Source organism: Meriones unguiculatus, chromosome 3, assembly GCF_030254825.1.
Source record: "Meriones unguiculatus strain TT.TT164.6M chromosome 3, Bangor_MerUng_6.1, whole genome shotgun sequence".
Taxonomy (NCBI): Eukaryota; Metazoa; Chordata; class Mammalia; order Rodentia; family Muridae; genus Meriones; species Meriones unguiculatus.
The window spans coordinates 5,443,383-5,466,406 of NC_083351.1; the positions used below are offsets into that span (position 1 = coordinate 5,443,383).

The window sequence follows — 23,024 nt, forward strand, 5'->3', positions numbered from 1 at the left end:
CTGTAGCTGGCCTCTGTGCAGTACCACGCTGCTGTTCCTCCTACTTAGGGTTGCTTTAGTTACTTGGGGAACTCTATTTCCACATAAATTGTAAGCGTACCTTTAGTTCTATAAAGAATGTCAATGTTAGGGAATGAGAATGAAACTATTTCCTGACTGTTTTTAAGAACGTAGCCATTTTCACAATATTAATTTTGCAATCTCGTAAGTGTGGATGATCTTTTCTTTAAGTGTCTTCTTTGGTGTAGTAGTTTTTTAAAACTGTATTATTACTATTATTATTTGCAAATTTATTGTTATTTACATGCAACTCTGTGTACATTTGGGTATCCATGAAGACCAGAAGAGGATGTCAAACCCTCAGGAGCTGGAGTCACAGGTGCTGGAAACTGAAGAGCTTCAGGTCATCAGGAAGAGCTTTTTGAGGCACCAGACCCAGGAGCCTCTTACATTTTGAAATGTTTGTTTTATATATGTGCATTATTGTGTCTTTTATTGCCTAAGAAAAAAGAGTAAGAGAATTCACACTAGCATTTTCCTGTTATACAGACTGGATGCTATTTCAGTGAGCTCATTTGTCCATTTCTTTCCAGGATTCTTCAGCTTCTGGAATACAGGTTATTCAAAGTTTTCTCTAATACTTTTCAGAACTTCATTGTTACTTGACATAATGCCCCAATTTTCATCTCTAATGTACTAATCCAAGTTGTTTCTTTTTTCAGTTAGTTTTCCTAGGGTTTATCAAGTTACCTTTTCATAACCAGCCCTTTGACTGACTTAGTGTACTGTTCTTAAATCTCTATCTCATTAATTTCTTTCCTATCTCAATTATTTCTCTCTAGTGATTTTTGGTTAGTTAGGTTTCTTCTTGTTTTTCTATGACCTGGAAGTGCATCATTCAGCTCAATGTTATTTCTGATACCTTGATACCTCTGTGTTTTTTAAAGCAAGAATCGTTAATTGAATACATTTGCAAAAGGGCAGGAAGATGAGTAGCAACTAGAATACTGCACGGAATATAGAAGCTGTGTAGCAACACATATCTTCTTAGAACTATCTTCATGGTACCCCAGAGGTTCTGATCAATAGTGCTTCCAAGAATTTTTAAATTTCAGCTCTAATTTTTTCAGTGAGCGGCTGTTCATTCATTAGTATGTATATATCTCATGTGTGTGTTCACAAGCCAGAAGACACCACCTCAATGTCATCCACTTTGTTTCTATTGAAGGGTGTTGGTTTTTTTGTTTTGTTTTTTTATTTTGTTTGTTTGTTTGAGACAGGATCTCTCTGTGTAGCCTTGGTTACCTGGAACTCACTCTGTAGACCAGACTGGCCTTGAACTCACAAATATTAGCCTGCCTCCCAAGGGCTGGGAGTAAAGGTCTGTACCACTAACACAAAAAAGGGTCCTTCATTAGCCTGGAACTTGCCAACTAGACTAGGCTGGCTGGTCGGCAAGCTCCAGTTTTTCTCTCACTGGTGCTGGGATTGCAAGAAGTGCAAGCCCCGTAATGCATGCTTTTATTTACGTAAATTCTGGGGGTTAAACCTGGATCCTCATGTTTGCAAATTGAGCATTTTCCTAGCTGAGCTAACTCAGCCCACAGTTCCTCTTTACTCGTTTGCAATTAGTTGTATACCTTATTCCACTATGATTTACTACAACCTAAGAAATTATTTCAATAATGTTTGTTAGCATTTTAAAAATAAATTTTTAAGATTTACTTATTTTATTTTATATGTGTAAGTGTTTTGCCTGGATGTATGTACATATACCACATGCATGCCTGGCACCTGCCCAAAGTCACCTGGGAATGGTGCAATCCCCTAAACTGGAATTGTGACAGCTGTAAGCCATTATGTGACTGCTGCAAATCAAATCTGTATTCTGTGAGAGCACCAAGTGCTCTAAACTGCCAAACACCCCTCTAGCCCCTGTTAGGCTTTCTTTAATGACCTAAAATGTGATCTGTTTATGAAAAGATTGCTTGTTTGCCATTGGTAGATGTAGTGTTTTATAGGTATCTGTTAAGTCCATTTGCTCTATGTTGCAGTTTTAATTCTGAAGTTTCTTTGCTGATTTGGGGAGTAGGGACCGGGGATCTGGGTGACCTATTCATTAAGGACAGTGAGCTGTTAAAAACCACCCATTATTAGCTGGGCGGTGGCTCACAGACAGAGGCAGTGGCAGGTGGATCTCTTTTTGAGTTTGAGGCCAGTCGGGTCTACAAAGCAACTTCAAAGACAGTCAAAGCTACACAGAGAAAACCTGTCCCCAAAAACCAAAAACCTAAATAAATAAATAAATAAATGTTGCGCATTATAGTTTTTATCTTGGCCTATGTGGACCTTTTTGTGCAGCAGTGGTTGTTTTAGCCTCAACATTCAGTGAACATCTATTCGCAGCTGTTATAACCATGGTGTAGAAACACAAGCCTTTAATCCCAACACTCCGGAGGCAGAGGCAGGTGGATCTCTATGAGTTCTGGCCAGCCTAGCCTACAGAGTGAATTCTGGGACAGCCAGTGCTACAGAGAAATGGTTTCTATCTTCAAAACAACAACAATAACAAAGTCTCCAAGTGGATTGTTCCCTGTTACTACATAGGGACCTTCATCTCTTCTAATTTGGGATTGGCCTCTGTTTATCAGAACAATCAGAGCTATCCCTGCTTGTTTTCAGCTTGCACTTACTCGGCACACTGACAGTTGTTTTGGTTCCATTTTTGCTGTGATAAAACATTCTGACAAAGAGAACTTAGGGGAAAAAGGTTTATTTTAGCTCACAACTTCAGATCATCACTAAAGAAACTTAAAGCAAGTCTGCTTACCATTCTACACAAGCAATGACTCTGACCACGAAACTCAATTCATAGCCAAAGAAGTACAGACAGCAGGAACCGTGAAGACATAGCTTTCTCTTTTTTTTTTTTTTTTCTGTCTTTTTGAAGACTTATTTAGGCTTTTAAATTAATTTTATTTATGTGTACTTGCGTTTGCCCATGAGTAGCATGTGCATGCAGAAGTCTACAGAGGCTAGAAAAGGGTTTGAGGTCTCCTGTAACTGAAGTTAAAGGTGGTCATGAGCCACCCTATGGGTGCTAGAAACAAACCTGGGTCCTTGTAAGCACAGAAAGCACTCGACTGTTGAGCCATCTCTCCACACCCTTATCTAACTCTCCTATACAGCCCAAGATCACCTGCCCAGGAAACAGTGACCCCCACAGCAAGCTGGATCCTCCAGCATCAATGAACGATTAAGTCAATTCCCCACAGACATGCCCACAGGCCAATCTGACCCAGGAAATTCCTCCACTGAGGCTCTCCTTTCAGATGACTTTAGACTGTGTCGAGCTGAAGTTAAAGCTAATAGTGTCTAGGGCCATCTTCTACTTTCAGGCTGGTGAAGTGTATTCCTTGTAGCCACACTGGCTTTCATGTGAATTTTTATTCTGTCACTCATGTATACCTAACCAAGATGGCAAGAACAGGGTGCTACTCATTTCCTACTACTAGTCTCCCCAGACCCCTGGTTGAGTGCTCTTGGGACCTCATTACCAGAAATAAACTCAACAAAAAGGATCTAATATACTTTCCAAACTGACTCGTTCTTTTCCAACACATTATGTAAGGCTTGACAAAGTATGTATCAAGGAAACGATCTACCAGTAAATTCAAAGCACAGATGGACAGCTGTGTTATGTCCTTACCCTTCCTCTGTACACCTTCATTTCCACACCTTTTCTTGCCTAACAAAAGTAAAAACAAACAAAACAACAATCTATAGTAAATGCTGAACGAGCCAACTATGAGGTTTACATAGGCTCTGAGTCATTTTGTGGAACCTTACTAGCTTAAGTAAGTACAGAGGTGTAAATGCACAAGCACACAAACATGTAAGTGAGAAAAGGAAATGGCCATAAGTGACTGACTTACCTTGTTTCAGGGTTGTAGCCTAATATGTAGAAAAATGAGTCCACTCGGGCTTTAAACTCTCGAGCAGCAAATATGTCAGAAAAATGGGAGATGTTACACTTCCCTCTGGGAAAAAAAAAACAAAAGACAAAAGGTATGTTTAAATTAGTTGCTTTGCAAACCAAAAATGCACTTGAAATGGTGTGGGGGTGAAAGAAGCACATGACTACATCCAGAGTGTATGAAAAATATGTAGCTTCCATGCTTGACTGGCAATGATTTTTGTCTAATGATTGCTTCAGCATACAGCCTTATATCACATTTGCTTTTTTTTTCTTCACAGTTTGTGATGAAGCCACAAATGCATACTGGGAGTGAGGTGTGGTGGCTCAACACTCACTGAAGCTGAGTGACAATCAAAGCAGTGAATTGTGGGCAAGCCAAGGCTAACAACTGAGGCTGTCTCAACAAAGCCCACACAATCCTAACGACAAAAGACATCGGGGCAAGGCTGTGATAAAAGAAACTTAAGCCCACAAGAAACAAGAAGACTTAAAATCACTGGGGAAATACACGATGAAAAATTGCATTGACTAGAGGTCAGGACACTCTTCCCTATAAAACACCACAGAGAACAGCACCATCTCTAGGTGTGACCACCAACCAGAGTCAAAGTGTCCTATAGCCAAAGCCTGTGAGATACGCAGAACTGCTGGGAGCCACATCCAGGACCAGGCAATGATAGAAATGGCATGCCATGCAGCGGGCCCGCCTTCCCGTTGCACACTCGTACACACTGTTGGCAGAGTTTGGACTACACTGTAGTCTCTCTCAAAAGCAAGGTATGATCTCTCAGTGCTTGGGAGAACGAACAATACAAGAATATTAAAGAGAAAACTACCACCTTTTCCATCTGCTTGAAACATCTAGTTTCAGAATTTTCTGTCACCCCATTTCTAAAGCACCTCTTCACTGCTGACAGAAATACAAACAAGGGCAGAAAATCTCCATGTACAGTCGTCTACAAGAAAAGTCAGCTCAGCTGGGGCGGTGGCACATAACTGGGATCCTAGCCCCAGGGAGCTGAGCCAGGAGGATCTCGAGCATCCTCAGAAAACAGGAGAAGGGAATCAGTAACCCTTCAGGTGGGTGTTCAGAGCTGGGGCATGTTCTGGGCTACACAGCATGAAAACAGTACAGGGAGGTCACATGCTGAAGGACAAACAGTAAGGACAGAGCCTTCTATAACACAAGGGAGGGAAGAGGAATAAAAACCATGACCTGGAAACTGACTTCTTTATATTATCAACATCTGGTAAGTCTTCCCATACCTGAAGTATATGTAAAGCAAAAGGACACTCATGAACAGAAGAATAAAATTCACAGCAGCATGTCTTGAGAGAGCTGCTGATCATCTTAATAACGAAAAAACAAACAAACAAACAAATCACCTTGAAAGACAGTCTTTTTTTCTTCATTGATTTAATTGTTCATTTTACATCCCAAGTGCAATTCCACTCTTTCCTCCCCTCCCAGCCTCACCCACCCACCTACTTCTCCCATATCCCCTTAACCCAAGACCAACCCACCCTGTCACATCAAGTCGCACAGGACTAAGTTGCCTCCTCTTTCACCAAGGCAAGACAAGGCAACCCTGCTAGGGAAACAGGATCCAGAGGGAGGCAAGACTTAGTCCAAGTCAGACACAGCCATCACCCCAACTATAAGGAGACCCACTTGAGAACCAAACAGCCTATCTGCTTTGTATGCAGCCTACACATACAAATTAGGACCAGCCCATACACGCTCTTTGGTTGGTGGTTCGGTCTCCACGAGCCCCCTGTGAGTCTAGGTTAGTTGACTATGTAGGTCTTCTTGTGGTATCTTTGACCCATCCAACTCCCTCAATTCTTCCCCTAACTATTCCACAAGACTCCTTGGATTCCGCCTAATATTTGGCAGTGGGTCTCTGTATTTGTTTCTATTATCTATTGGATGAAGCCTCTCAGATGACAGTTATGCTAAGTTCCTGTCTGCAAGGACAGCAGAATACCAGTGGCAGAGTCAGGGGTTGGCTCTCTCCCATACGGTGGATCTCAAGTTGGGTCAGTCATTGGTTTGCCATTCCTTCAATCTCTGTTCTATCTTTATCCCTATACTTCTTGTGGATAAGACACAAACTTAAGTCATAAAACCAGATCCTTTAAATCTAATAGAAGAGAAAGTAAGGAAGAGCCTAGAATACACTGGCACAGAGGACTTCTGTTCACAAACAGAACAACAACAGCTCAGGCACTAACAGCAACAGTTAATAAATGGGACCTCATGAAATGGAAAAGCCTCTGTAAGGCAAAGGATAACATCATTAGGACAAAAGGGCAGCCTACAGACTAGACAAAGATCGTCACTAATCCTATGTCCGATAAAGGGCTAATATCCAAAATATATAAAGAACTCAAGAAATTAAAAATCAACAAACCAAATAACCCAATTAAAAAATGGAGTACATAGCTAAACCGAGAATTTTCCACAGAGAATCTCTAATAGCTGAGAAGCACTGAAGAAAAGTTCAAGGTCCTTAGTCATCATAAAAATGCAAATCAAAACAACTCTGAGATTCTACCTAATAGCCGTCAGAATGGCTTAGATATTTTTAAAGATTTACATATTTTATTTTATGCATGAGTATTTGCCTGCATATGTATGTATACACCATATACACGCCCCGGTGCCACAGATCCCCTGGCACTGGAGTTGCACAGTTGTGGGCTGCCATGTGGGTGCTGGGAATTGAACCCAGCTCCCCTAGAAGAGCAGCCCATAGTCTTAACCACTGAGCCATCTCTCCAGCCCCGAGAGAGTCTCTTCTATTCTAGGCCACCAAGATAAGGTAGAGAATTTTTTTTTAATTACTTTCTCAGTTTTTATCTGGTGTCTAAGGACTTCTTGTGAGCTACACGTACATTTTCAGAACCCCACCTTAATTTTATGACTAATGTTTTTTAGTGCATGACTGTATAGTTCCTATTGTGGTTTTTCTAGGTGTAATAATACACACAGAGAATTTAGCATCGTGTCCGGTACCAACACTCCTAAGTCTAGGCAGTGCAGAAATCCTACTTGCACTCTTAAACAAGATCCCTTAAACAAGACTGACCTAAATACTTCTCTATCCAACAAGGACAAAATCCAGTACATTTTTTAACTTTTTTTTTTTTTAAGTCATTCTTTTATAAGCTGGGGGGGGTCTCATTTATTAAATTTTTTTAATTCTGAAATTTTTTAACTAATGTTTAGTGCAACTAATTTTTCTTTGATTATTTCTTAACTGCATGCCATGAATATATGGCATTTTAATTTTTACAATATTTTTTAGCTTGTACTTCCCTTTATATCAGAAGTTGTTTCATCAGAAAATATGACATTTCTAAGTATAGAGGGCTTGTATTCTTTTGCTTTTTAGGTAAGCTACTAATTCATCGCAATGTAATCTGATAGACATTTTTGTCTTATGACCTAATATACAAGGAACTTTTAAGAATGTGACAAAGTGAAGCTGGAGAAATGGCTTAGCAGTTAAGAACACTGTCTGCTCTTCTGGAGGACCAGGGTTCAATTCCCAGCACCCATATAGCAGCTTAGAAATCTCTGCAACTCCAGTTCCAGAAGATTTCACACCCCCACATAGACATACATAGACAAAACATCAGTGCACCTAAAAATAAATAAATCTTAAAAAAGAGAGTGAATGTGACAAAATACACAAAAAAAGAATGTGCACTGTCACCCAGAGTACAGATTACAAGTGCTTAGGAAAGTCCTAATGAAAGCTGTGCAACACTCACACGCAGCAAACTCCCAATCCTCCTGAAGCACACACATAAGTCATACAAAACAGATAGAAAATACACAGTGCTCTTAGAAAAGCCGGCATGGGCTTTGCGCATCAGCTGATGAACACATTCAGTGCAGCCACTCCGCAAATACCAGCATCTTTTCACAGACCGACAGAGGCACATGCAGAAAAAAGAATGATTTTTAAAGGGAGAACTAGTCCAGGCAATGGAACTCACAATAAAGCTTTCAACTCAGAGCCCTTCATCTGCCACCAGAGCAAGAAGGTGCTAAACAATGTGAGGACAGAAACACTGACAAGCTATGTGTCCAACAATAATGCACTAACAGGCGTGGACAAAACAATCAGAATGTTCTTTTTGTTGTTGTTACTGTTGTTTTTTGAGACAGGGCTTCTCTGTGTAGCTTTGGCTGTCCTAGACTCACTTTGTAGACCAGGCTAGCCTCGAACTCACAGAGATCCACTTGTCTCTGCCTCTCCAACTGCTATGACTGCAGGTGTGCACCATCATGACTAGCTCAGTAAGAATATTCTAAGTCACCTCAAAGAAAGAACTCTGTAATACATGAAACTTCTTAGGGGAATCTCTACAGAGGTAATTAACCTATCTTCACCCATAAATATAATGGCAGCTACTCGTACCAAAGCAAGGAGAGACACTAGTGCAGAATGAACATAATGAAAATCAGACACTGAATAATTAGGCAAGGTTTCTTGGCCATAAACTTTAGAAAATTTATCCCTAAGTTACCTTTCTAAAACATGAATCCCTAGGTAAGATGGTAGCATACAGCCAGAAATACCTTAGTATATTTTTTTCTTATAACTACTACAAATAGCAGACAGACAGTAAGCAAGCTGGAAAGTAGCCCTGAAGTCAAGGGCCACTTCTGACTTCCCATACTGTGTTCCAATCTGGGCACTGTAACAGCACACATTCCCAGTCACAATTCTCGGTCCCAGAGCAGCCATTCTACTCTCATCACCAACAAAGCATCATCTTAATGGGGAAAGCAATACAACAGGCAAACTGCAAGAGATGGGCACGTGGGATCACTCTTGGAGCTTTGCAAGATAGCAGTTCCAGGGCTAAGTTCTATAAAAGTCATGTGAATTCCCAAACCCAATCAACCCACTTCTTGGGCAACAGGAAATGAAATCCATGAATACTGAAAATAATCAATACCATAAATAAGTGTATTACAAGCTTTTCTTTCTTGAACAGTACTTTATAGACCTCAGTGAGATTCAGTACCTGAAAAAGAACATTGGTAAGGCCACTGCACAGGAGGCCCTCTGTGAGCGCTCCACAGGCCTCTTTTAGCGGATGCCAAGCCGAGAGATACATGCTAAGGTCATGAGGCCACTGCCAGGCCACCCTGAGCAAGTAAGTGTCAAAGGGATGATTAAAAAAAATTAGAAAGTTTGATTCTGGTCTCATAGCTATGTAACAGCAGGATTACACTGAAGTCTTCTGGCACTTTTCATATTATGCACAATGTCAACCAAAAATGCACACCGGGGCATAAAATAACTCAAGCAGCAATCAACTCACCATACCAGCTTCTGTTATGGCAGTGGTGAAGGAGGGTCATAAAATCAGAAAGGAAGAACCTACGTGAAATTTACCAGAAAGGTAAAGATGAGGAATGTCCAAGGCCCAGACTCAAAACTGGCTGCAAAGCAGTAACATTGGCTCAATACACACTTCTCAACATAGTCCAGAGTAAGGGTAAATAAATCTCCTTTGGGGGAAATGTAAGGCCGCAGAGGAATTCTGTTTTCCTTTTGATTCATGGTGACTAACGGACAAAGCTCTCCTCTTTTATAACCCAACTCTAGCACCAGCTTGAAAGAAAAATACAGACATCAGCTCCATCCCAAGTGAATGGGACAGTAGAGCCCAGTCAATGGCAGCACACGGCATGAATCCATGTAACTGAGTCCTTTGATCTTTGAAAGAATAGTGCTAAGAGCCAACAGTGTGAGCCTTTTTCTTTTTTTGTCCTCCTTTTTTTTTTTTTTTTTTTTTGTTCATTATACTCATCTGATCCCCTTTCATGTGCCCATGAACTGTTTTATTTGTGTGCCCTTCAAAGTTGAAATTTCTCTATAGTAGTACTGGTTTACATGTGTGAAAAAGGAAAGCATCCTTTTCGGCGGGTGAGCTATAAAAAGAGAAAACTGGCAGAAAAAGTTGAATCTCAGTTCTCAATTATCACCTCTCACCAAAAAGTATAAGTTAGTACCCTAACTTTGAAGAACAAAGGAATAAACTGAGGCCTCTACCATTCTATCCTGTTGTTATGGGTGATGACCACAAAAACAATCTAAAATTTTCTGTGTTGAGATACTACTGCTGAGAATGAGATCACAGCCATACACACTGAGTGCCAGACTTCGGCAAATCCAGGCTTTCAACAAGGTCTACCAAGCCTTTAATCCCGGCAGAGGTAGGTGGATCTCTGAGTTTGAGGCCAGCTTGGTCTACAGAGTGAGTTCCAGGACAGCTAGGGCTCCACAGAGAAACCCTGTCTCAAAACACAAACACAAAATAAAATAAAATGAAAGAGACAGAGAGAAAGAGGGGAAGGGGAAGAAGGGGAAGAAGGGGAGGGGAGGGGAGGGGAGGGGAGGGGAGGGGAGGGGAGGGGAGGGGAGGGGAGGGGAGGGGAGGGGAGGGGAGGGGAGGGGAGGGGAGGGGAGGGGAGGGAAGGGAAGGGAAGGGAAAGGTCACAGGAGGAGAAGAGGGATTGTGGGTGGGACTGGGAGGAGACAAGGGAGGGGGTTGCAGTGGGGATATAAGGTGAATAAATTATAATAAATAAATATATAAATTAAATTAAATTAAATTAAATTAAAAAAAAACAAACAAACAAACAACCATGACCTCAACCAGTGAGAGGATGGAAAGAACACAAAGCAAGTCAGTTGGCCTACTACATTAACCATTTGTTTCATCAGCCTAGTCATTAATTGGCTTTGCTCAGCATGTAGGCTTAATTTAAGCCTGGAAATCCACTTCCAAAAAAAACAGGAAAGTTTATAAACCACCACAGACATTCTCAAAATTTAGCAAAAGCCCTGTAAATCAAACACACCCTCCTCCTCCCCTGAGGCAGTTCCCAGCACACTACTGACCAACAAGCCACACAGCCCCTCTGCCCATTTTTATATACTAAAGAGGACAATTTTACATCTTTAAATGGTTGAAAAAGAAGTGGAAAAAATTTTTGGCAAGTGAAATTTAAATGAAATTCTTACTTTCCAATTTTAAAAAGGCTCCACTGGACCATAGGCAACTCATTTATTTATATGTTACCTACGGATTTGCCCCACAATGGCTAAGATGAATGAACAATTGAGACAAAGGCCATAAGGACATATACTCTGAGACCCGAGGTCTGCATTAAGACAGCAGTCTTATACATGACCATACTCTCCTGTTAAAGTAACTGGCTCCATCTTGTAGCTCTGTACAAGCAACCCCAGGCACTGTCACTGAACACGTGACCATTCAAGAAACGGTTGCATCCCACTTGAAGTAGTTACGCTAAAGCCAGCAAATCTTAATGGCTTTTATTGTAGTCAATTTTTTTAACAAAGGGACTGAAGGTTTTGTTGTTGTTTGATACAACCTTATAATTTACAGGGAGTGAAGAGTTATGATGTGGGGGCTGAAGAGATAGCTCAGAGGTTAAGAGCACTGTCTGCTCTGCCAGAGGTCCCGAGTTCAATTCCCAGTAACCACATGGTGGCTCACAACCATCTATAATGAGATCTGGTGCTCTCTTCTGATTTGAAGGTGTTACATGTAGACAGAATACTGTATGCATAATGAATAAATAAATCTTTAAAAAAAAAAGTTCTATTAGCTACTGTGCTGATTTCAATAGGAAAGGTTCCACAGACTCATGTGCTTGAATACTTGGCTCAGGCAGCAGCATATTAGGAGGTGTGGCCTTGCTGAAGTAGGTGTGCCCTGGCTGGAGGAAGTGTGTCACGGTGGGGGTGGGCATTGAGGTCTCCTATGCTCAAGTTACACCTAATGTGTTATACAGCTCCCTTCTGCTGCCTGCGGATCAAGATGCAGGACTTTCAGCTCCTTCTCCTGCACCATGTCTGCCTCTCGCCACCATGCTTCTCGCCATGATGATAACAGAGTAAACTTCTGGCACTATACGCCAGCCCCAGTTGAATGATTTTCTTTAAAAGAGTTGTCATGGTCATGGTGTCTCTTCACAGCAATGGAACCCTAACTAAGTCAGCTACCATACTTCTTATGTCTCTTAAGAGACCCCAAATCAGCCAACCAGAGAGACACAACATGTACAAGGAATGAATCCTGCCACCTGCTCTGGACAGAGCACAAAGTACAAACAGGAGGGCACACTCCCTTTCCCTGACACCACAACTCCGTATGATGTCCCTTCTGCTTCAGACTGTGTCTTCAATACATTCCCCTACTCTTCAACATGCTTTTTAGTAAAACTGTTCAGACATAAGAAAACTGAAAAAAGAGATAATAAAAACTTGTATAATTTCTTAGGCTTTCTAATGATTAACATGCTGGCATAGTTGCTTTATCTGTTTTCCCTCCATCTTTACAAGCAGTAAGGCTTACTTTTTACAAAGCTAACCACAGCTCTTCAGAATATTTTGAAAACTTCAGCAAATAATACTAGGAAATACAGAAGAGGTAAAGTGGGGTTAGACAACCTGAAATCTCAACAACCCCTGGAAACAGAAGAGTATTAGCTTCCCACAGCCATGAGTTGTCTGACTGAATACAGTGAGCCCCAAGGGAGATCAGAGCAGTCACCCCCCACCCTCAGATTGCCCACATCTGTGTTTGTACCTCAAGGCAGCAGCATGGTATGTGTCCACATAATCAGAAATGAAGAGCTCGCGGTTCTTGATGACTGGGTCTGTGATGACAAGTTCTCTCCCAGAGTCTACAACAAATGAATGAATGAATGAATAAGTTAATTAAGATATTAAAATAGTTTCTCAAACATGTAGGAAATCTTTGCAAATTTTTTCCTCAAGTTTAGCTCCTAGTAGAAACAAACAACAACCAGTTTTTATCAAAGTACACCCAACAGGGAAGGGAGTATGTAGCAGGAATAACAGCAGAACACAAGTGTGCAGCTTTGACAACCGAAGACTATTCACTAGATCTTTTTACCACATCCTTTTGTATGCTGAAATACCTTAACAAGCATATTTCTTTAAAGGAGAGAGAGAAGTCCACTATCATATCCCAGCAACTTAAGCATTTTTTAAAAGAAACAACTTGTTAATTTTCTTTGTTGTTTGTCTTTAAGCATGAACATGTGTATGTATTTATACGTAGGCAACCACAGCAATGTGTGTGGAGGTGAGAGGACCACCTGTGAGGTCAGCTCTTCCTTTCCACTCTGTGGGTCTGGTGACTGAACTCATGTCATCAGGCTTGGAAGCAAGCAACTTAATCTGCTGAGCAATTTCGTTCTTCCTAAGATAGTCATACATTTAGAAAACCTGTCTATTTTGTGTTCTGTCTGCTGTCTGTTTCTGAGTGGCAGGGTCTCAACCCAGGCTGGCCCTGAAGCTGTTATGTAACTGAGGCTGAGGCTGGCCTTGAACTTTATCATTGTCCTTTCGTTCTTTCTCAGATTCTGGGATTATAGATATATGCCACCCCATCCAGTCACCGTCTTACTTGTTTATTGCCAAACATTCCAAAATGGAATGACGTCATACACCAACTGGACTGAAAAGAACTATCAAGTTACTATTTCTTAAAAAAATCTTAATTTAACCGACTTTCATCTTTTCAAACATGATTTTAAAACGTCTATGAAAAGCTCACTGTACTGCCAGCTGGGGTCCATCAGAGAAGTGCTGTGAGCAGGGAAGCAGGTGGCACGTCCTGGGCTGCTCTAGTACAACTCCCACAGCACTCTCTTAACTCAACCTCTTCATTCACAACACTAGCGCAATGCACCTCACACAGCTCGGGAGGACTGATGTGAAGCAGAAACATGCGGTTCCTCTCAAGAGGCAATCTCTAAAAAGCCACCTGCATCATGTAACACACAGCACACTTGCAGCGAACTTGGATGCCGATAAGGTTCTAAGCCAATGCGTGACACCAAAGGGAAGAGCGGAAACCAGCTGCTAGGAACCACTGTCCTCTGTTCTGAAAGGCATCAACTAACCCATATTCGAGTGTAACTCAGCAACCTTAACTGAAAACTGCAACTGTCTAGGCTGTGGAGAAGCTCAACGCCACAAGCGCCTGGAAAGGATGAGGACACGACCTTGCAGGGTTTAAAATACTGTCTGTCATTAGGGTAAATACAGGAGCTTTGAGAACTGTGCTACTGCTATTTTAAAAACGTGTGCATTACCTCATGTTCATTAACTGTTTCTTTTTCTTGATTTTATTTTTGGTATTTTCTTAAAGATCTGAAAATTATGTATATGTACGCATGGGTTTTATGTGCACCAAGTATCCATAGAGGCTGCAGACATTGGATCCCCAAAACTGGAGTTATAGGTTGTTGTGAATGGCCTGATGTGGATCCTGGGAAGCAAATCCAAATCCTCTACTAAAGTAGTAAATGTTCTTAATCAGTGAGCTCGCTCTTTAGGCTGCCTTCCTTTGTTGTTGGTTGGTTTTAGGGAAAATAAAAAAAATAATGTAAAAGCAAGGGTGAGGATATTCAGCAATGATTTTCTTATGACAGCTCTTTTGAGAGAAACTTCATCAGCGATAATCAATCTCCATTTAACTGGTTTTTTTTTGGAAAGAGTTTTTACACAAAGCTAGGATTTACAAGTGTGACATCACAAGGCCATACATACCATTTTCATTATGCCGATCCTGTACCAAATGCTGATAGACAGAATCTGGAACTTCAGACTGACGGTAGTACCATTTGACGTTCATGAGTAGATGGTCCCTCTTACTCTGAAAAGGAAAATCTAACAGCATTAGGAACAGGTTTCAGGTGCCTTCAGGTGCACATCACACATGCCTATGACCAAAATCCCTGAACACAGCGGACAGGCAGGCAGCAGGGATACAGCAGGTCCCTGGCCACCGCGCCCCTCGGACCATAACCCTCGAATTGCTTATTTACTTATGTCAGAAACAAGAGAGATGGATGTCGAAGCTTCTCCATATGACTAGAGCATTGAGTATTACAGTTTTCTTTAATGGTAATGCAGAGCACTACATGAGAACATACTTCTACCTTAATCCTTAACCATTTTAGTAAATAATAATGATCAGAGCACATTGTTGAGGCGTATTAAAAGTAACAAGCTGGAAAGAACTTACCCAGAGACACCTGACAGTCTCTTCCCTCCAAGGTTTGCCTGTCACAAACTGTCTCAAATTCTCCCTCCACTGTGGGCCACAGAACTGTATGGAAGTCACTGCTGCATGCCAAAATGACAAAGCACACCACAGACAATAGGTGGTGACAAGAAAGTACATCCATACACTAGGACCTGCCTCGTTTACCTTTGACTCCTGGGAACAGAACAGCTTAAACAAACCTACTGTTAAAAAATGAAGAGCCCCATTGTCCTGTAAATGTCTGTAGGAGAACTAAGCGTAGATTTCTATAAGTTAGCTTTGTTTTCAGCTCAATCAAAAGCTAAGGTACCAGACACCATCTCTTCTGTCTGGGTACAGCCTAGAGTCCACCACTTGTGTGTTACGCTGTAGACAGCTCAACCCAGAGAGCACTCATGTTTCCTGTGTGTCATGAAAAAGTGTCAGCCACTAGGACAGTAAAGGGTAAGAGCAGTATCGTCCCTGTTGGAAGCCTCTATCTTTTCTTATAGTCTCACTGGCCACAAGCGTAGTGGCCAAAGCTCAAAAAAACTCATTTTTGTAAAGAGGACAGCTGACCTCTGAAGAATGTCAGGGATCCTCAATTATGAAAGAGGACATACGTTGGTTTGATAAAGAAACAAAGGACCAGCAAGGGCAGGGAAAGAACCGTCATAAATCTCAATATCACTCAAAATGTGGAATGTTATCCCACAGTAAATATCATAAACACCATGACTCTTACTTTGCATCAACTATTAAACAGGCGTGCCTACAAAAACAGGGCCTCACCATTGGCTTACATTCACAGACGACGTCTACAAAAGATAGTTGTACTGTGTAGGCCTTGGTTTCTACTTAGTCATACTTTTTTTTAATTATGTGTACAATGCTCTGCCTGCACGCCAGAAGAGGACAGCAGATCTCATTATAGATGGTTGTGAGCCACCATGTGGTTGCTGGGAATTGAACTCAGAACCTCTGCAAGAGCAAGCAGTGCTCTCAACCTCTGGGCCATCTCTCCAGCCCTCATTCACACTTTTACACTGAAAAGCTTAAGGCAAAATTGGTCTGCACTGTGTACAGAAGAAAAACCGACAACAGACAGTATGAGAAGGTTCACAGAAAAAGCGCAGGACATTGGTGTCTGAAGAAAGAAGCAGCCACCTTCTGCAGGAGATAATGGAAGAGCTGTGTAACCTCTAGGAAGATGGGAAAGGCCTCCGTGGACTTTCTAAGCAAAGGCAGAGACCAGAAAGAAATGCAGATGGACCAAGTGGGATGCCAGCAAGCAGCACAGAGCCTCCCATGCTCATACGAGAAAGAAGAAGTTGATTCCGTCCTTCAGTGAGTTACAGGACAACTGGAGTCTTCTAACTCACCTCTAACCACACATGCAGGTACTGAGAGGTAAGATGCACTACAAGGAAAGTGCAGCTGAAGGATTCGAAGAGCAGAGCATGAGACCACATACCATATACCACACACACACAAAGACCCCCCCCCCCCAATACTTGTCCCTCCATTTCATACCAACGTGAGAAAGAGAAAAAGAGCAGGACCAAGACAGCATCACCTGAAAGAAAAAATAGAACCCCAGGGCCTGTTGGGTGCCCAACATCATTCACTGAAATAAGAGACACAATTCCAAGCTTCATCTCCTCTGTACCACTGACACATGGCCAGATAATCTGTCGTCTCACCACTGCTGGATGCTGCACCCTCCCCGAGTTATGACAGTGAGAAATGTCTCTAAGCACCGCTAACTCTCTGTGTTTGGACAGAAATGAAGTCCATGCCAGTTGAAAACATAGAACTAAACTCTTTTTGTTTTATTTAGTATTTCAGAAACTACAGCCAAAATGGTCACATAAAACCTAGCCCATGCACTACAGAATAGAGGGCACAATTAACTAGAAAACATAGGAAAGCCTATCATCATGAACTCCCAGTGCCATCACTATCTGTGCTGGCGTTACTGTGGTCACTTTCTAAAGATAATGAATTTCTCTTTCACCCTGTAAAGCAAAAATAATAATAATAATAATTTAAAGAACTGGTGAAAGAGTGTAAAGACAGCATCTGAAAACAGGTTAAGGAAGGAAGGAAGGAAGGAAGGAAGGAAGGAAGGAAGGAAGGAAGGAAGGAAGGAAGGAAGGAAGGAAGGAAGGAAGAATGAGAGGCTCCACCGTCTGTCAGGAAGCCTGTGGGGAGATGCAGCAGCCATTCTCCCTCCAAGAGAGCTCTGCGTAAGCGGTGGCACTGACCCCCAGCAGATGCTTACAGGCTCACCCTAATGAGTACTTCCCAGAGCAGCCAGGACTCCGGCTGCCAGCACCCGCACCAACTGTGCTCCAATAGCTAAGCATCTACATAATTCTGCAACACTTGAAAGATGCCCGAAAACCTGAGCTACATCAGAAAGACTCTTTGGATTCAATGACTGCAAAGTAAATTTTTTCTGAACCTAGCCAAAGTAATAGAAACCATTACTTAGATGTACTATTTCTGTATTACTAGTTACCAACTAATCCAAGCATGCCCATTGATTCTATATAACCAAACCAAACCAAACACCTACTCTGCCTTACTTGTAAGTAGACCTGCAACTCTGAAAAAGTTGGAGCTCCTGATGCAGTACTGCACCACAGCCAGAGGGCGGCAGCATTGTGTAAAAAACATGAACACTTGAGCTCCTGCTTCCACATACACAGCACAACAAAGGCAGACAAAAATTGTAAACATATGTACATCTGCAATCGGTACTGTATTTCTAAGAAGGCCAGCGATTTGACAAAAGAGCAACACTCTATAAAGGAGCGCAGAGGGCCATTTCAGTGCACTGGGCTACAGCTCTGAGAGAAGGCTGCAGTGTCTATCAGCACCAGTTACCCTAGCAGCCTCGGGGGCCCTTGAAAAGGGAAGGGTCTCCTCATATGTTCATAATTAGATGTCTTCTGAGACCAGACCCAGCAGACAAAATGGAGCTATGGTGTGTCTGCTCACTGGTTTCACCCAGTGCTCCCATCCTGAGGGTTAGCACGTCTTCTCTGGAGGATAATTGCTGCAGCAGGCGCTCTCAGGTCAAAGGCCACATCACATTGCAGGTTGCTGAAAATTAAATACAGGAAGGCCTGCTCTGATTCCTACTCCTCATAAGTCAGTGACTTATTCAAAATCACAGAAAATTACAGTCAAAACCATAAATTCAGGAATCTTATGCCTCAAACTAAACTCCCTGGCTGGAATCCTGGTTTTACAACGCACTAAGCTCTAACTAATGCTCAAATAAGTTCAGCCTCAGTTTTCCCATATAGCCTGTGTCTCCCCTTCAGTAGACTGTGAAGACCAGGTCCGTTCATATAGAAGCTGAGCAATGTTCATCTCTCAGTAAGCCTTGATTACTGTTACTGTTTTGCAGAGGAAGAGAAACAACCACATGCTTTACTTTTCTCAGACTCAATGCAGTGAGGTGTGGACTTCGTAACAGCAGACCCACTGTTTCTGTCAGCAGGCTCAGTATTCACTAAGGACACAAATGGACACTAACAGAAACCTCACAGATAGTTATGGCCTTCACTAATATTAAACCGAGAGGAGAGATCTCTAGGGTGAAAGCACCCTGGGAAGCGTCCCTGAAGGAAAGAAGAAACACTAGGAAGTAAAGGCTTTCCCGCAATCTTACAGTCACACGGAAATGAAGGCCAGGAGGCGGGTACCACAGAGCTGGAGGACCCAGCAAAGATGGGCAAGTCTATTTGCTGGGAAGGTTTCACAAGAGTTGCTGTATTTTGGTTGAGGGCAGGGAAAGAAAAGAGCCTGTAGGCTAACTTTGGGATTCTTCTACACCAATGGCTTGACTCTCCCTGAAATGAACAATACACATGCATGAGCAACCATACAATGTGTGCACAACACACAGGCACACACACACAACACACACAACACACACACAAACCTGCATAAAACTAAAACCACCTCTCAACTGCTAATTATGGAGTCAAAACTTACTAAGGCTCTGTTTACCTTGTTTTACACTATGTAAACAGTGAAATTTTTAGGCAATGAGCTATTGTATTTGCAGTGGGTTTTTTTTTTTTTGTTTTGTTTTGTTTTGTTTTGTAAAACTCAGTTTCATGCAACCCAGGCTGGCCATGAACAATGTAGCTGAGACTGATCTTGAACTCCTTGTCCTCCTGTTTCCATTTCCCAAATGCTGGGATTGCCGGTGCATGCCATAATGCTTGGCTGTGCTGTGTTTAATATTAAATGCACACACAGATAAGATATACGTAAAGAGAGATTTGAAATGTGAGACAAACACAGCAAATGAAAGGACACTCCTGTTATTCATCTATATTCTGCCTCATATACCATTCTTGACTGTCATGGTCAATACTGGGTACCTGAGTGGCCAAAGGATGGACAGCAAATATGCTTTTCTGTGAGTGTTGGTACAGGTACCTTTGGAGGCCAGCATGTGACCGTGGGCTGAGGAAGTCAGATCCCACCTTCACAGTGGCAGCGTCATTCCATCAGCTTAGGGCCTGGACAGACTAGGAGTAAAGCAAAGGCAAATTCTGGAGCTGCCAGTGATGCTCTCGGTCCTACAGGATCAGCCTCTCTGACTCTAAGGTTCCCAGGCCCACTGAGCCATGCTACCATGGTTTCCCAGGTTTCAGTGTGTAGGTGACCCATGATAAAACCTCATTACTTCCCTAGTGGGGTGATCCGTTTCACACCCCTCTCCTTCCTGCACTGGCTCTGTCTCTCTGCAGGACACTGACTAACCTGCTAGATATTAGACCCAGGCTTTGAAAAAGCCCAAACTCTGGGATCCAAGGCTCAATTTTATATGAGAGCCAAATAAAAATTAACCAATTCTCACCTCAATACTATGTTTACTCCAGGAGCCAGATAAACACAATCATAAATTTTTTCTATTTGATCCAAAGGATGTCTCCCAATCCAGAGAGTGAAAACAGCTGCTCACAGACAGCTCGGTAAGAAATTGCCACATTTCCTCCAAGCTCCTATTAAGAACTTTTTATCAAAGCTCAAGCCTAAACAACCTAAAATTCGCCATTGTGTTAATAGCTGAGTGGAATGGTGATAGCTCTTGGTGCTGCCCATGAGGAGAGGGCAGGGGAGTCACAGGGCTCCCTACACACCAGCTGATTGGTGAGTTGTTTAGGAAGTAGTAGGTGTGGCCTTGTTGGAGATGTCACTGGGAGTGGACCCAGGCCAGGCCCAGTCTTTGTCCCCTCCCTCTGACAGAGCAGAAGGTTGCTTTCTGCTAAGGATGCCCTCTAGGCTACTGCCTAGCGCCACGCCTTGCTGCCCTGGAAGAGTAAACCTCTGAAACTGTGGGCAAGCCCCCAATGAAATGTTTTCTTCCATAAATTAGTCATGGTGTCTCTTCACAGCAACAAAACAGTAATTAAGACACCTGGACTGCAGGACATTGAAATACTAGGTGTACAAACTGAACTTAGTATCTTATGTTCACAGTTTTATTTTAAAAACTAAATTACCAACTTACAGTAAAGACGTATCTCAAAGACTTTGCTATTTAAACTGATGGCAACATATTCTGAAGATTGCTCAATGCTGGTTTTATGTCTTTAAACTTCTTAATCCTGGGAAGTCAGTCAATGTCTGTCTGTAACTCACTATGTAGATCAATCAATCAGGCTGGCCTCAAACTCACAAAGATCCACCTGGTTCGATCTCGTAAGTGCTGGAATTAAAGGTGCCACCATACCAGGCTTTAAACAAATTTTTAAAACTGACTGAATTAAGTTTTAAATTTTCTGGGTTTTTTGTTTGTTTGTTTGTCTGAGACAGAGTTTCTCTGTGGAGCCTTGTCTGTCTTGGACCAGGCTGGCCTTAAAACTCACAGGAATGTTTTACTTTTAACTGTATGTGTATCTGTGTGTGTGGGTACATACACACCAGCGCAGAGGCCAACAGAGGCCATGGGTGTCAGATGCCCCTGGAACTGGAGTAACGGCTCGGTGTGATCCACCTGGTTTTGGTGCTGGCAACTGAATTTGGGCCCCGAGACAACAGTATATGTCTTTAAGTGTTGCCCTATCTCCCCAGTCCTTGTTTTGTTTAGAGACATGGTCTCACTATATAGCTTTGGCTGACCTGAAATTCCCCATGTAGACCAGGCTGGCCTCAAACTCAAAAGGATCCACTTTGTTCGACCTCCTGAACACTTAAGATTAAGGACTAGCAAGATTTTATTTAAACAAACAAAATTCAAAAACTGAATAATATTTTTATTTTTACTGTCTTCTGGAGCTCCCCTGACCTCAGCTTCCCTAACTCTGACAGGCCTAAAACATAATCTTGTTTCTGCTTCTGTGTCTGACCTCAGAGGTCCTACAGTATCCATCCCTTGTGAGAGAATGCGAAGAAAGGCACATGAAGTCCTGATATCACTATAAAAAGGCCGTGACCCAGCAGACCCTGGAGCTCAGTCACACCCACCCAACTGTAGCACACAGCAATGCCCAGCTCCAGGGATGGTGACTTTCCAAATTACACAGCAAGAGGGCAGGTCTGCTTAACACCATAAAATAACTTTTCACAGAACAAATATTTGCACTGTAGGGGTGCTTAAGACTTGCAGGTTTAGAAGTCACTGTTTAAGTTAAAGTTTGCCTGTATAATAACAGAAATCTAATTACAGCTAACAAACACTCCTAACTGGCCAAGAATAAATTCAAATAGTTGGTTAAGAAAAATCAGTAGAAACACTGAACAATTATATTTCTAATTTTATGTAAATTAGTTTTTTCTGTTTGAGATGTCTTAATTACTTTTTTTCTTCTTCCTACTTACTCAAACCAAAACAAAGATTGCAACCTCTAATACCTGTTGGTCTATTTATTTATAACTTTTCCACTGACACCATTTTTCTAATACAAACATTTCCTGAAAGCTTATCTCAGTCTGCACAACAAAGGACCACTGGCTACTGGAGAGGAGAAATGGAAAGCAGGAAATGAGAAGGTTTGGTTAATCCCTGGGCAATCAAGCAGTGTTTTCAATGTAAGCAGAGGTGGGAAAAAATGTTTTGTTTTGAACTTTTATTAGTTACACTTTGTTCACTTTGGGGAAAAATGTTTTTTTAAAAAAAAATGTGTGTGGGGGGTGCGTGAGATTAGGGGTAGTAATGGAGGAAAATCCAAGCAACACAGAACATTTTTAAATAGGAATTTTTGCCGATAAGATCGCCATCATGTTCCAGCACTAATGTATATGTCTTATAATATTTTTCTCTTTGAAATCATTGTCTTCATTTTTGAAAAACGTTTTAACTTTTTAGGTTATTTTTCAACTATTGAGATAGATAACTTACATACAATGAAATCAACTTATTCGTAATACTGAATAATTTTGAGACATGCAAACAATTTGTGTTACCGCCCCATAATCAAGGTAGAAAGCACTTCCATTACCACAAAAAGGCAACTCACAGACCCAACGCTGCTGCGCTAAAGCGGCTGAGACGTGAGGTTACCAGAAGCGTCTTCATCTCATCTCTTCCCTCCACTCTCTCACACACACTTCTGTCCCATGGACAAACCACTCAGAGCAGCAACTGTGCTTCCACTGCAGGCAGCTACCACTACAGACAAAACCAACCTCTATATAAAAGTCACACCAACTGTCAGGTGAAGATGTGATACAATCTCTTGACATTTCCAGAAGAGATAACTTATGGTAATAATGAAAACAATTGACAAAAATATGTGCTAATTCATTTTAAGGCATTCTTTCATCAAACCATACAACCAATAATTAATAAGCACCTGCGAGGGACCAGGTATTGTACTAGAAAAGGTCAGTGAGAACGGTGGGGGGCGGCAATGCCCAGAGACCCAGCAAAGCTTGCATTCCACAAAGGCAG

At 41.9% G+C, this 23,024-nt stretch overlaps 1 protein-coding gene across 5 annotated transcripts in view; it reads right to left on the reverse strand.

Moving 5' to 3' along the window:
- Positions 1–23,024, reverse strand: part of Rere (arginine-glutamic acid dipeptide repeats) — a 342,698-nt gene that overhangs the window by 136,905 nt on the left and 182,769 nt on the right. For all 5 annotated transcript variants that reach the window (XM_021648566.2, XM_021648562.2, XM_021648564.2 and 2 more), the window contains 3 exons: positions 14,623–14,728; positions 12,629–12,725; positions 3,936–4,040 (listed from right to left, as the gene is read on the reverse strand). In XM_021648566.2, the coding sequence (XP_021504241.1) occupies positions 3,936–4,040; positions 12,629–12,725; positions 14,623–14,728 (308 nt within the window). The remainder of the gene's footprint in view (positions 1–3,935; positions 4,041–12,628; positions 12,726–14,622; positions 14,729–23,024) is intronic.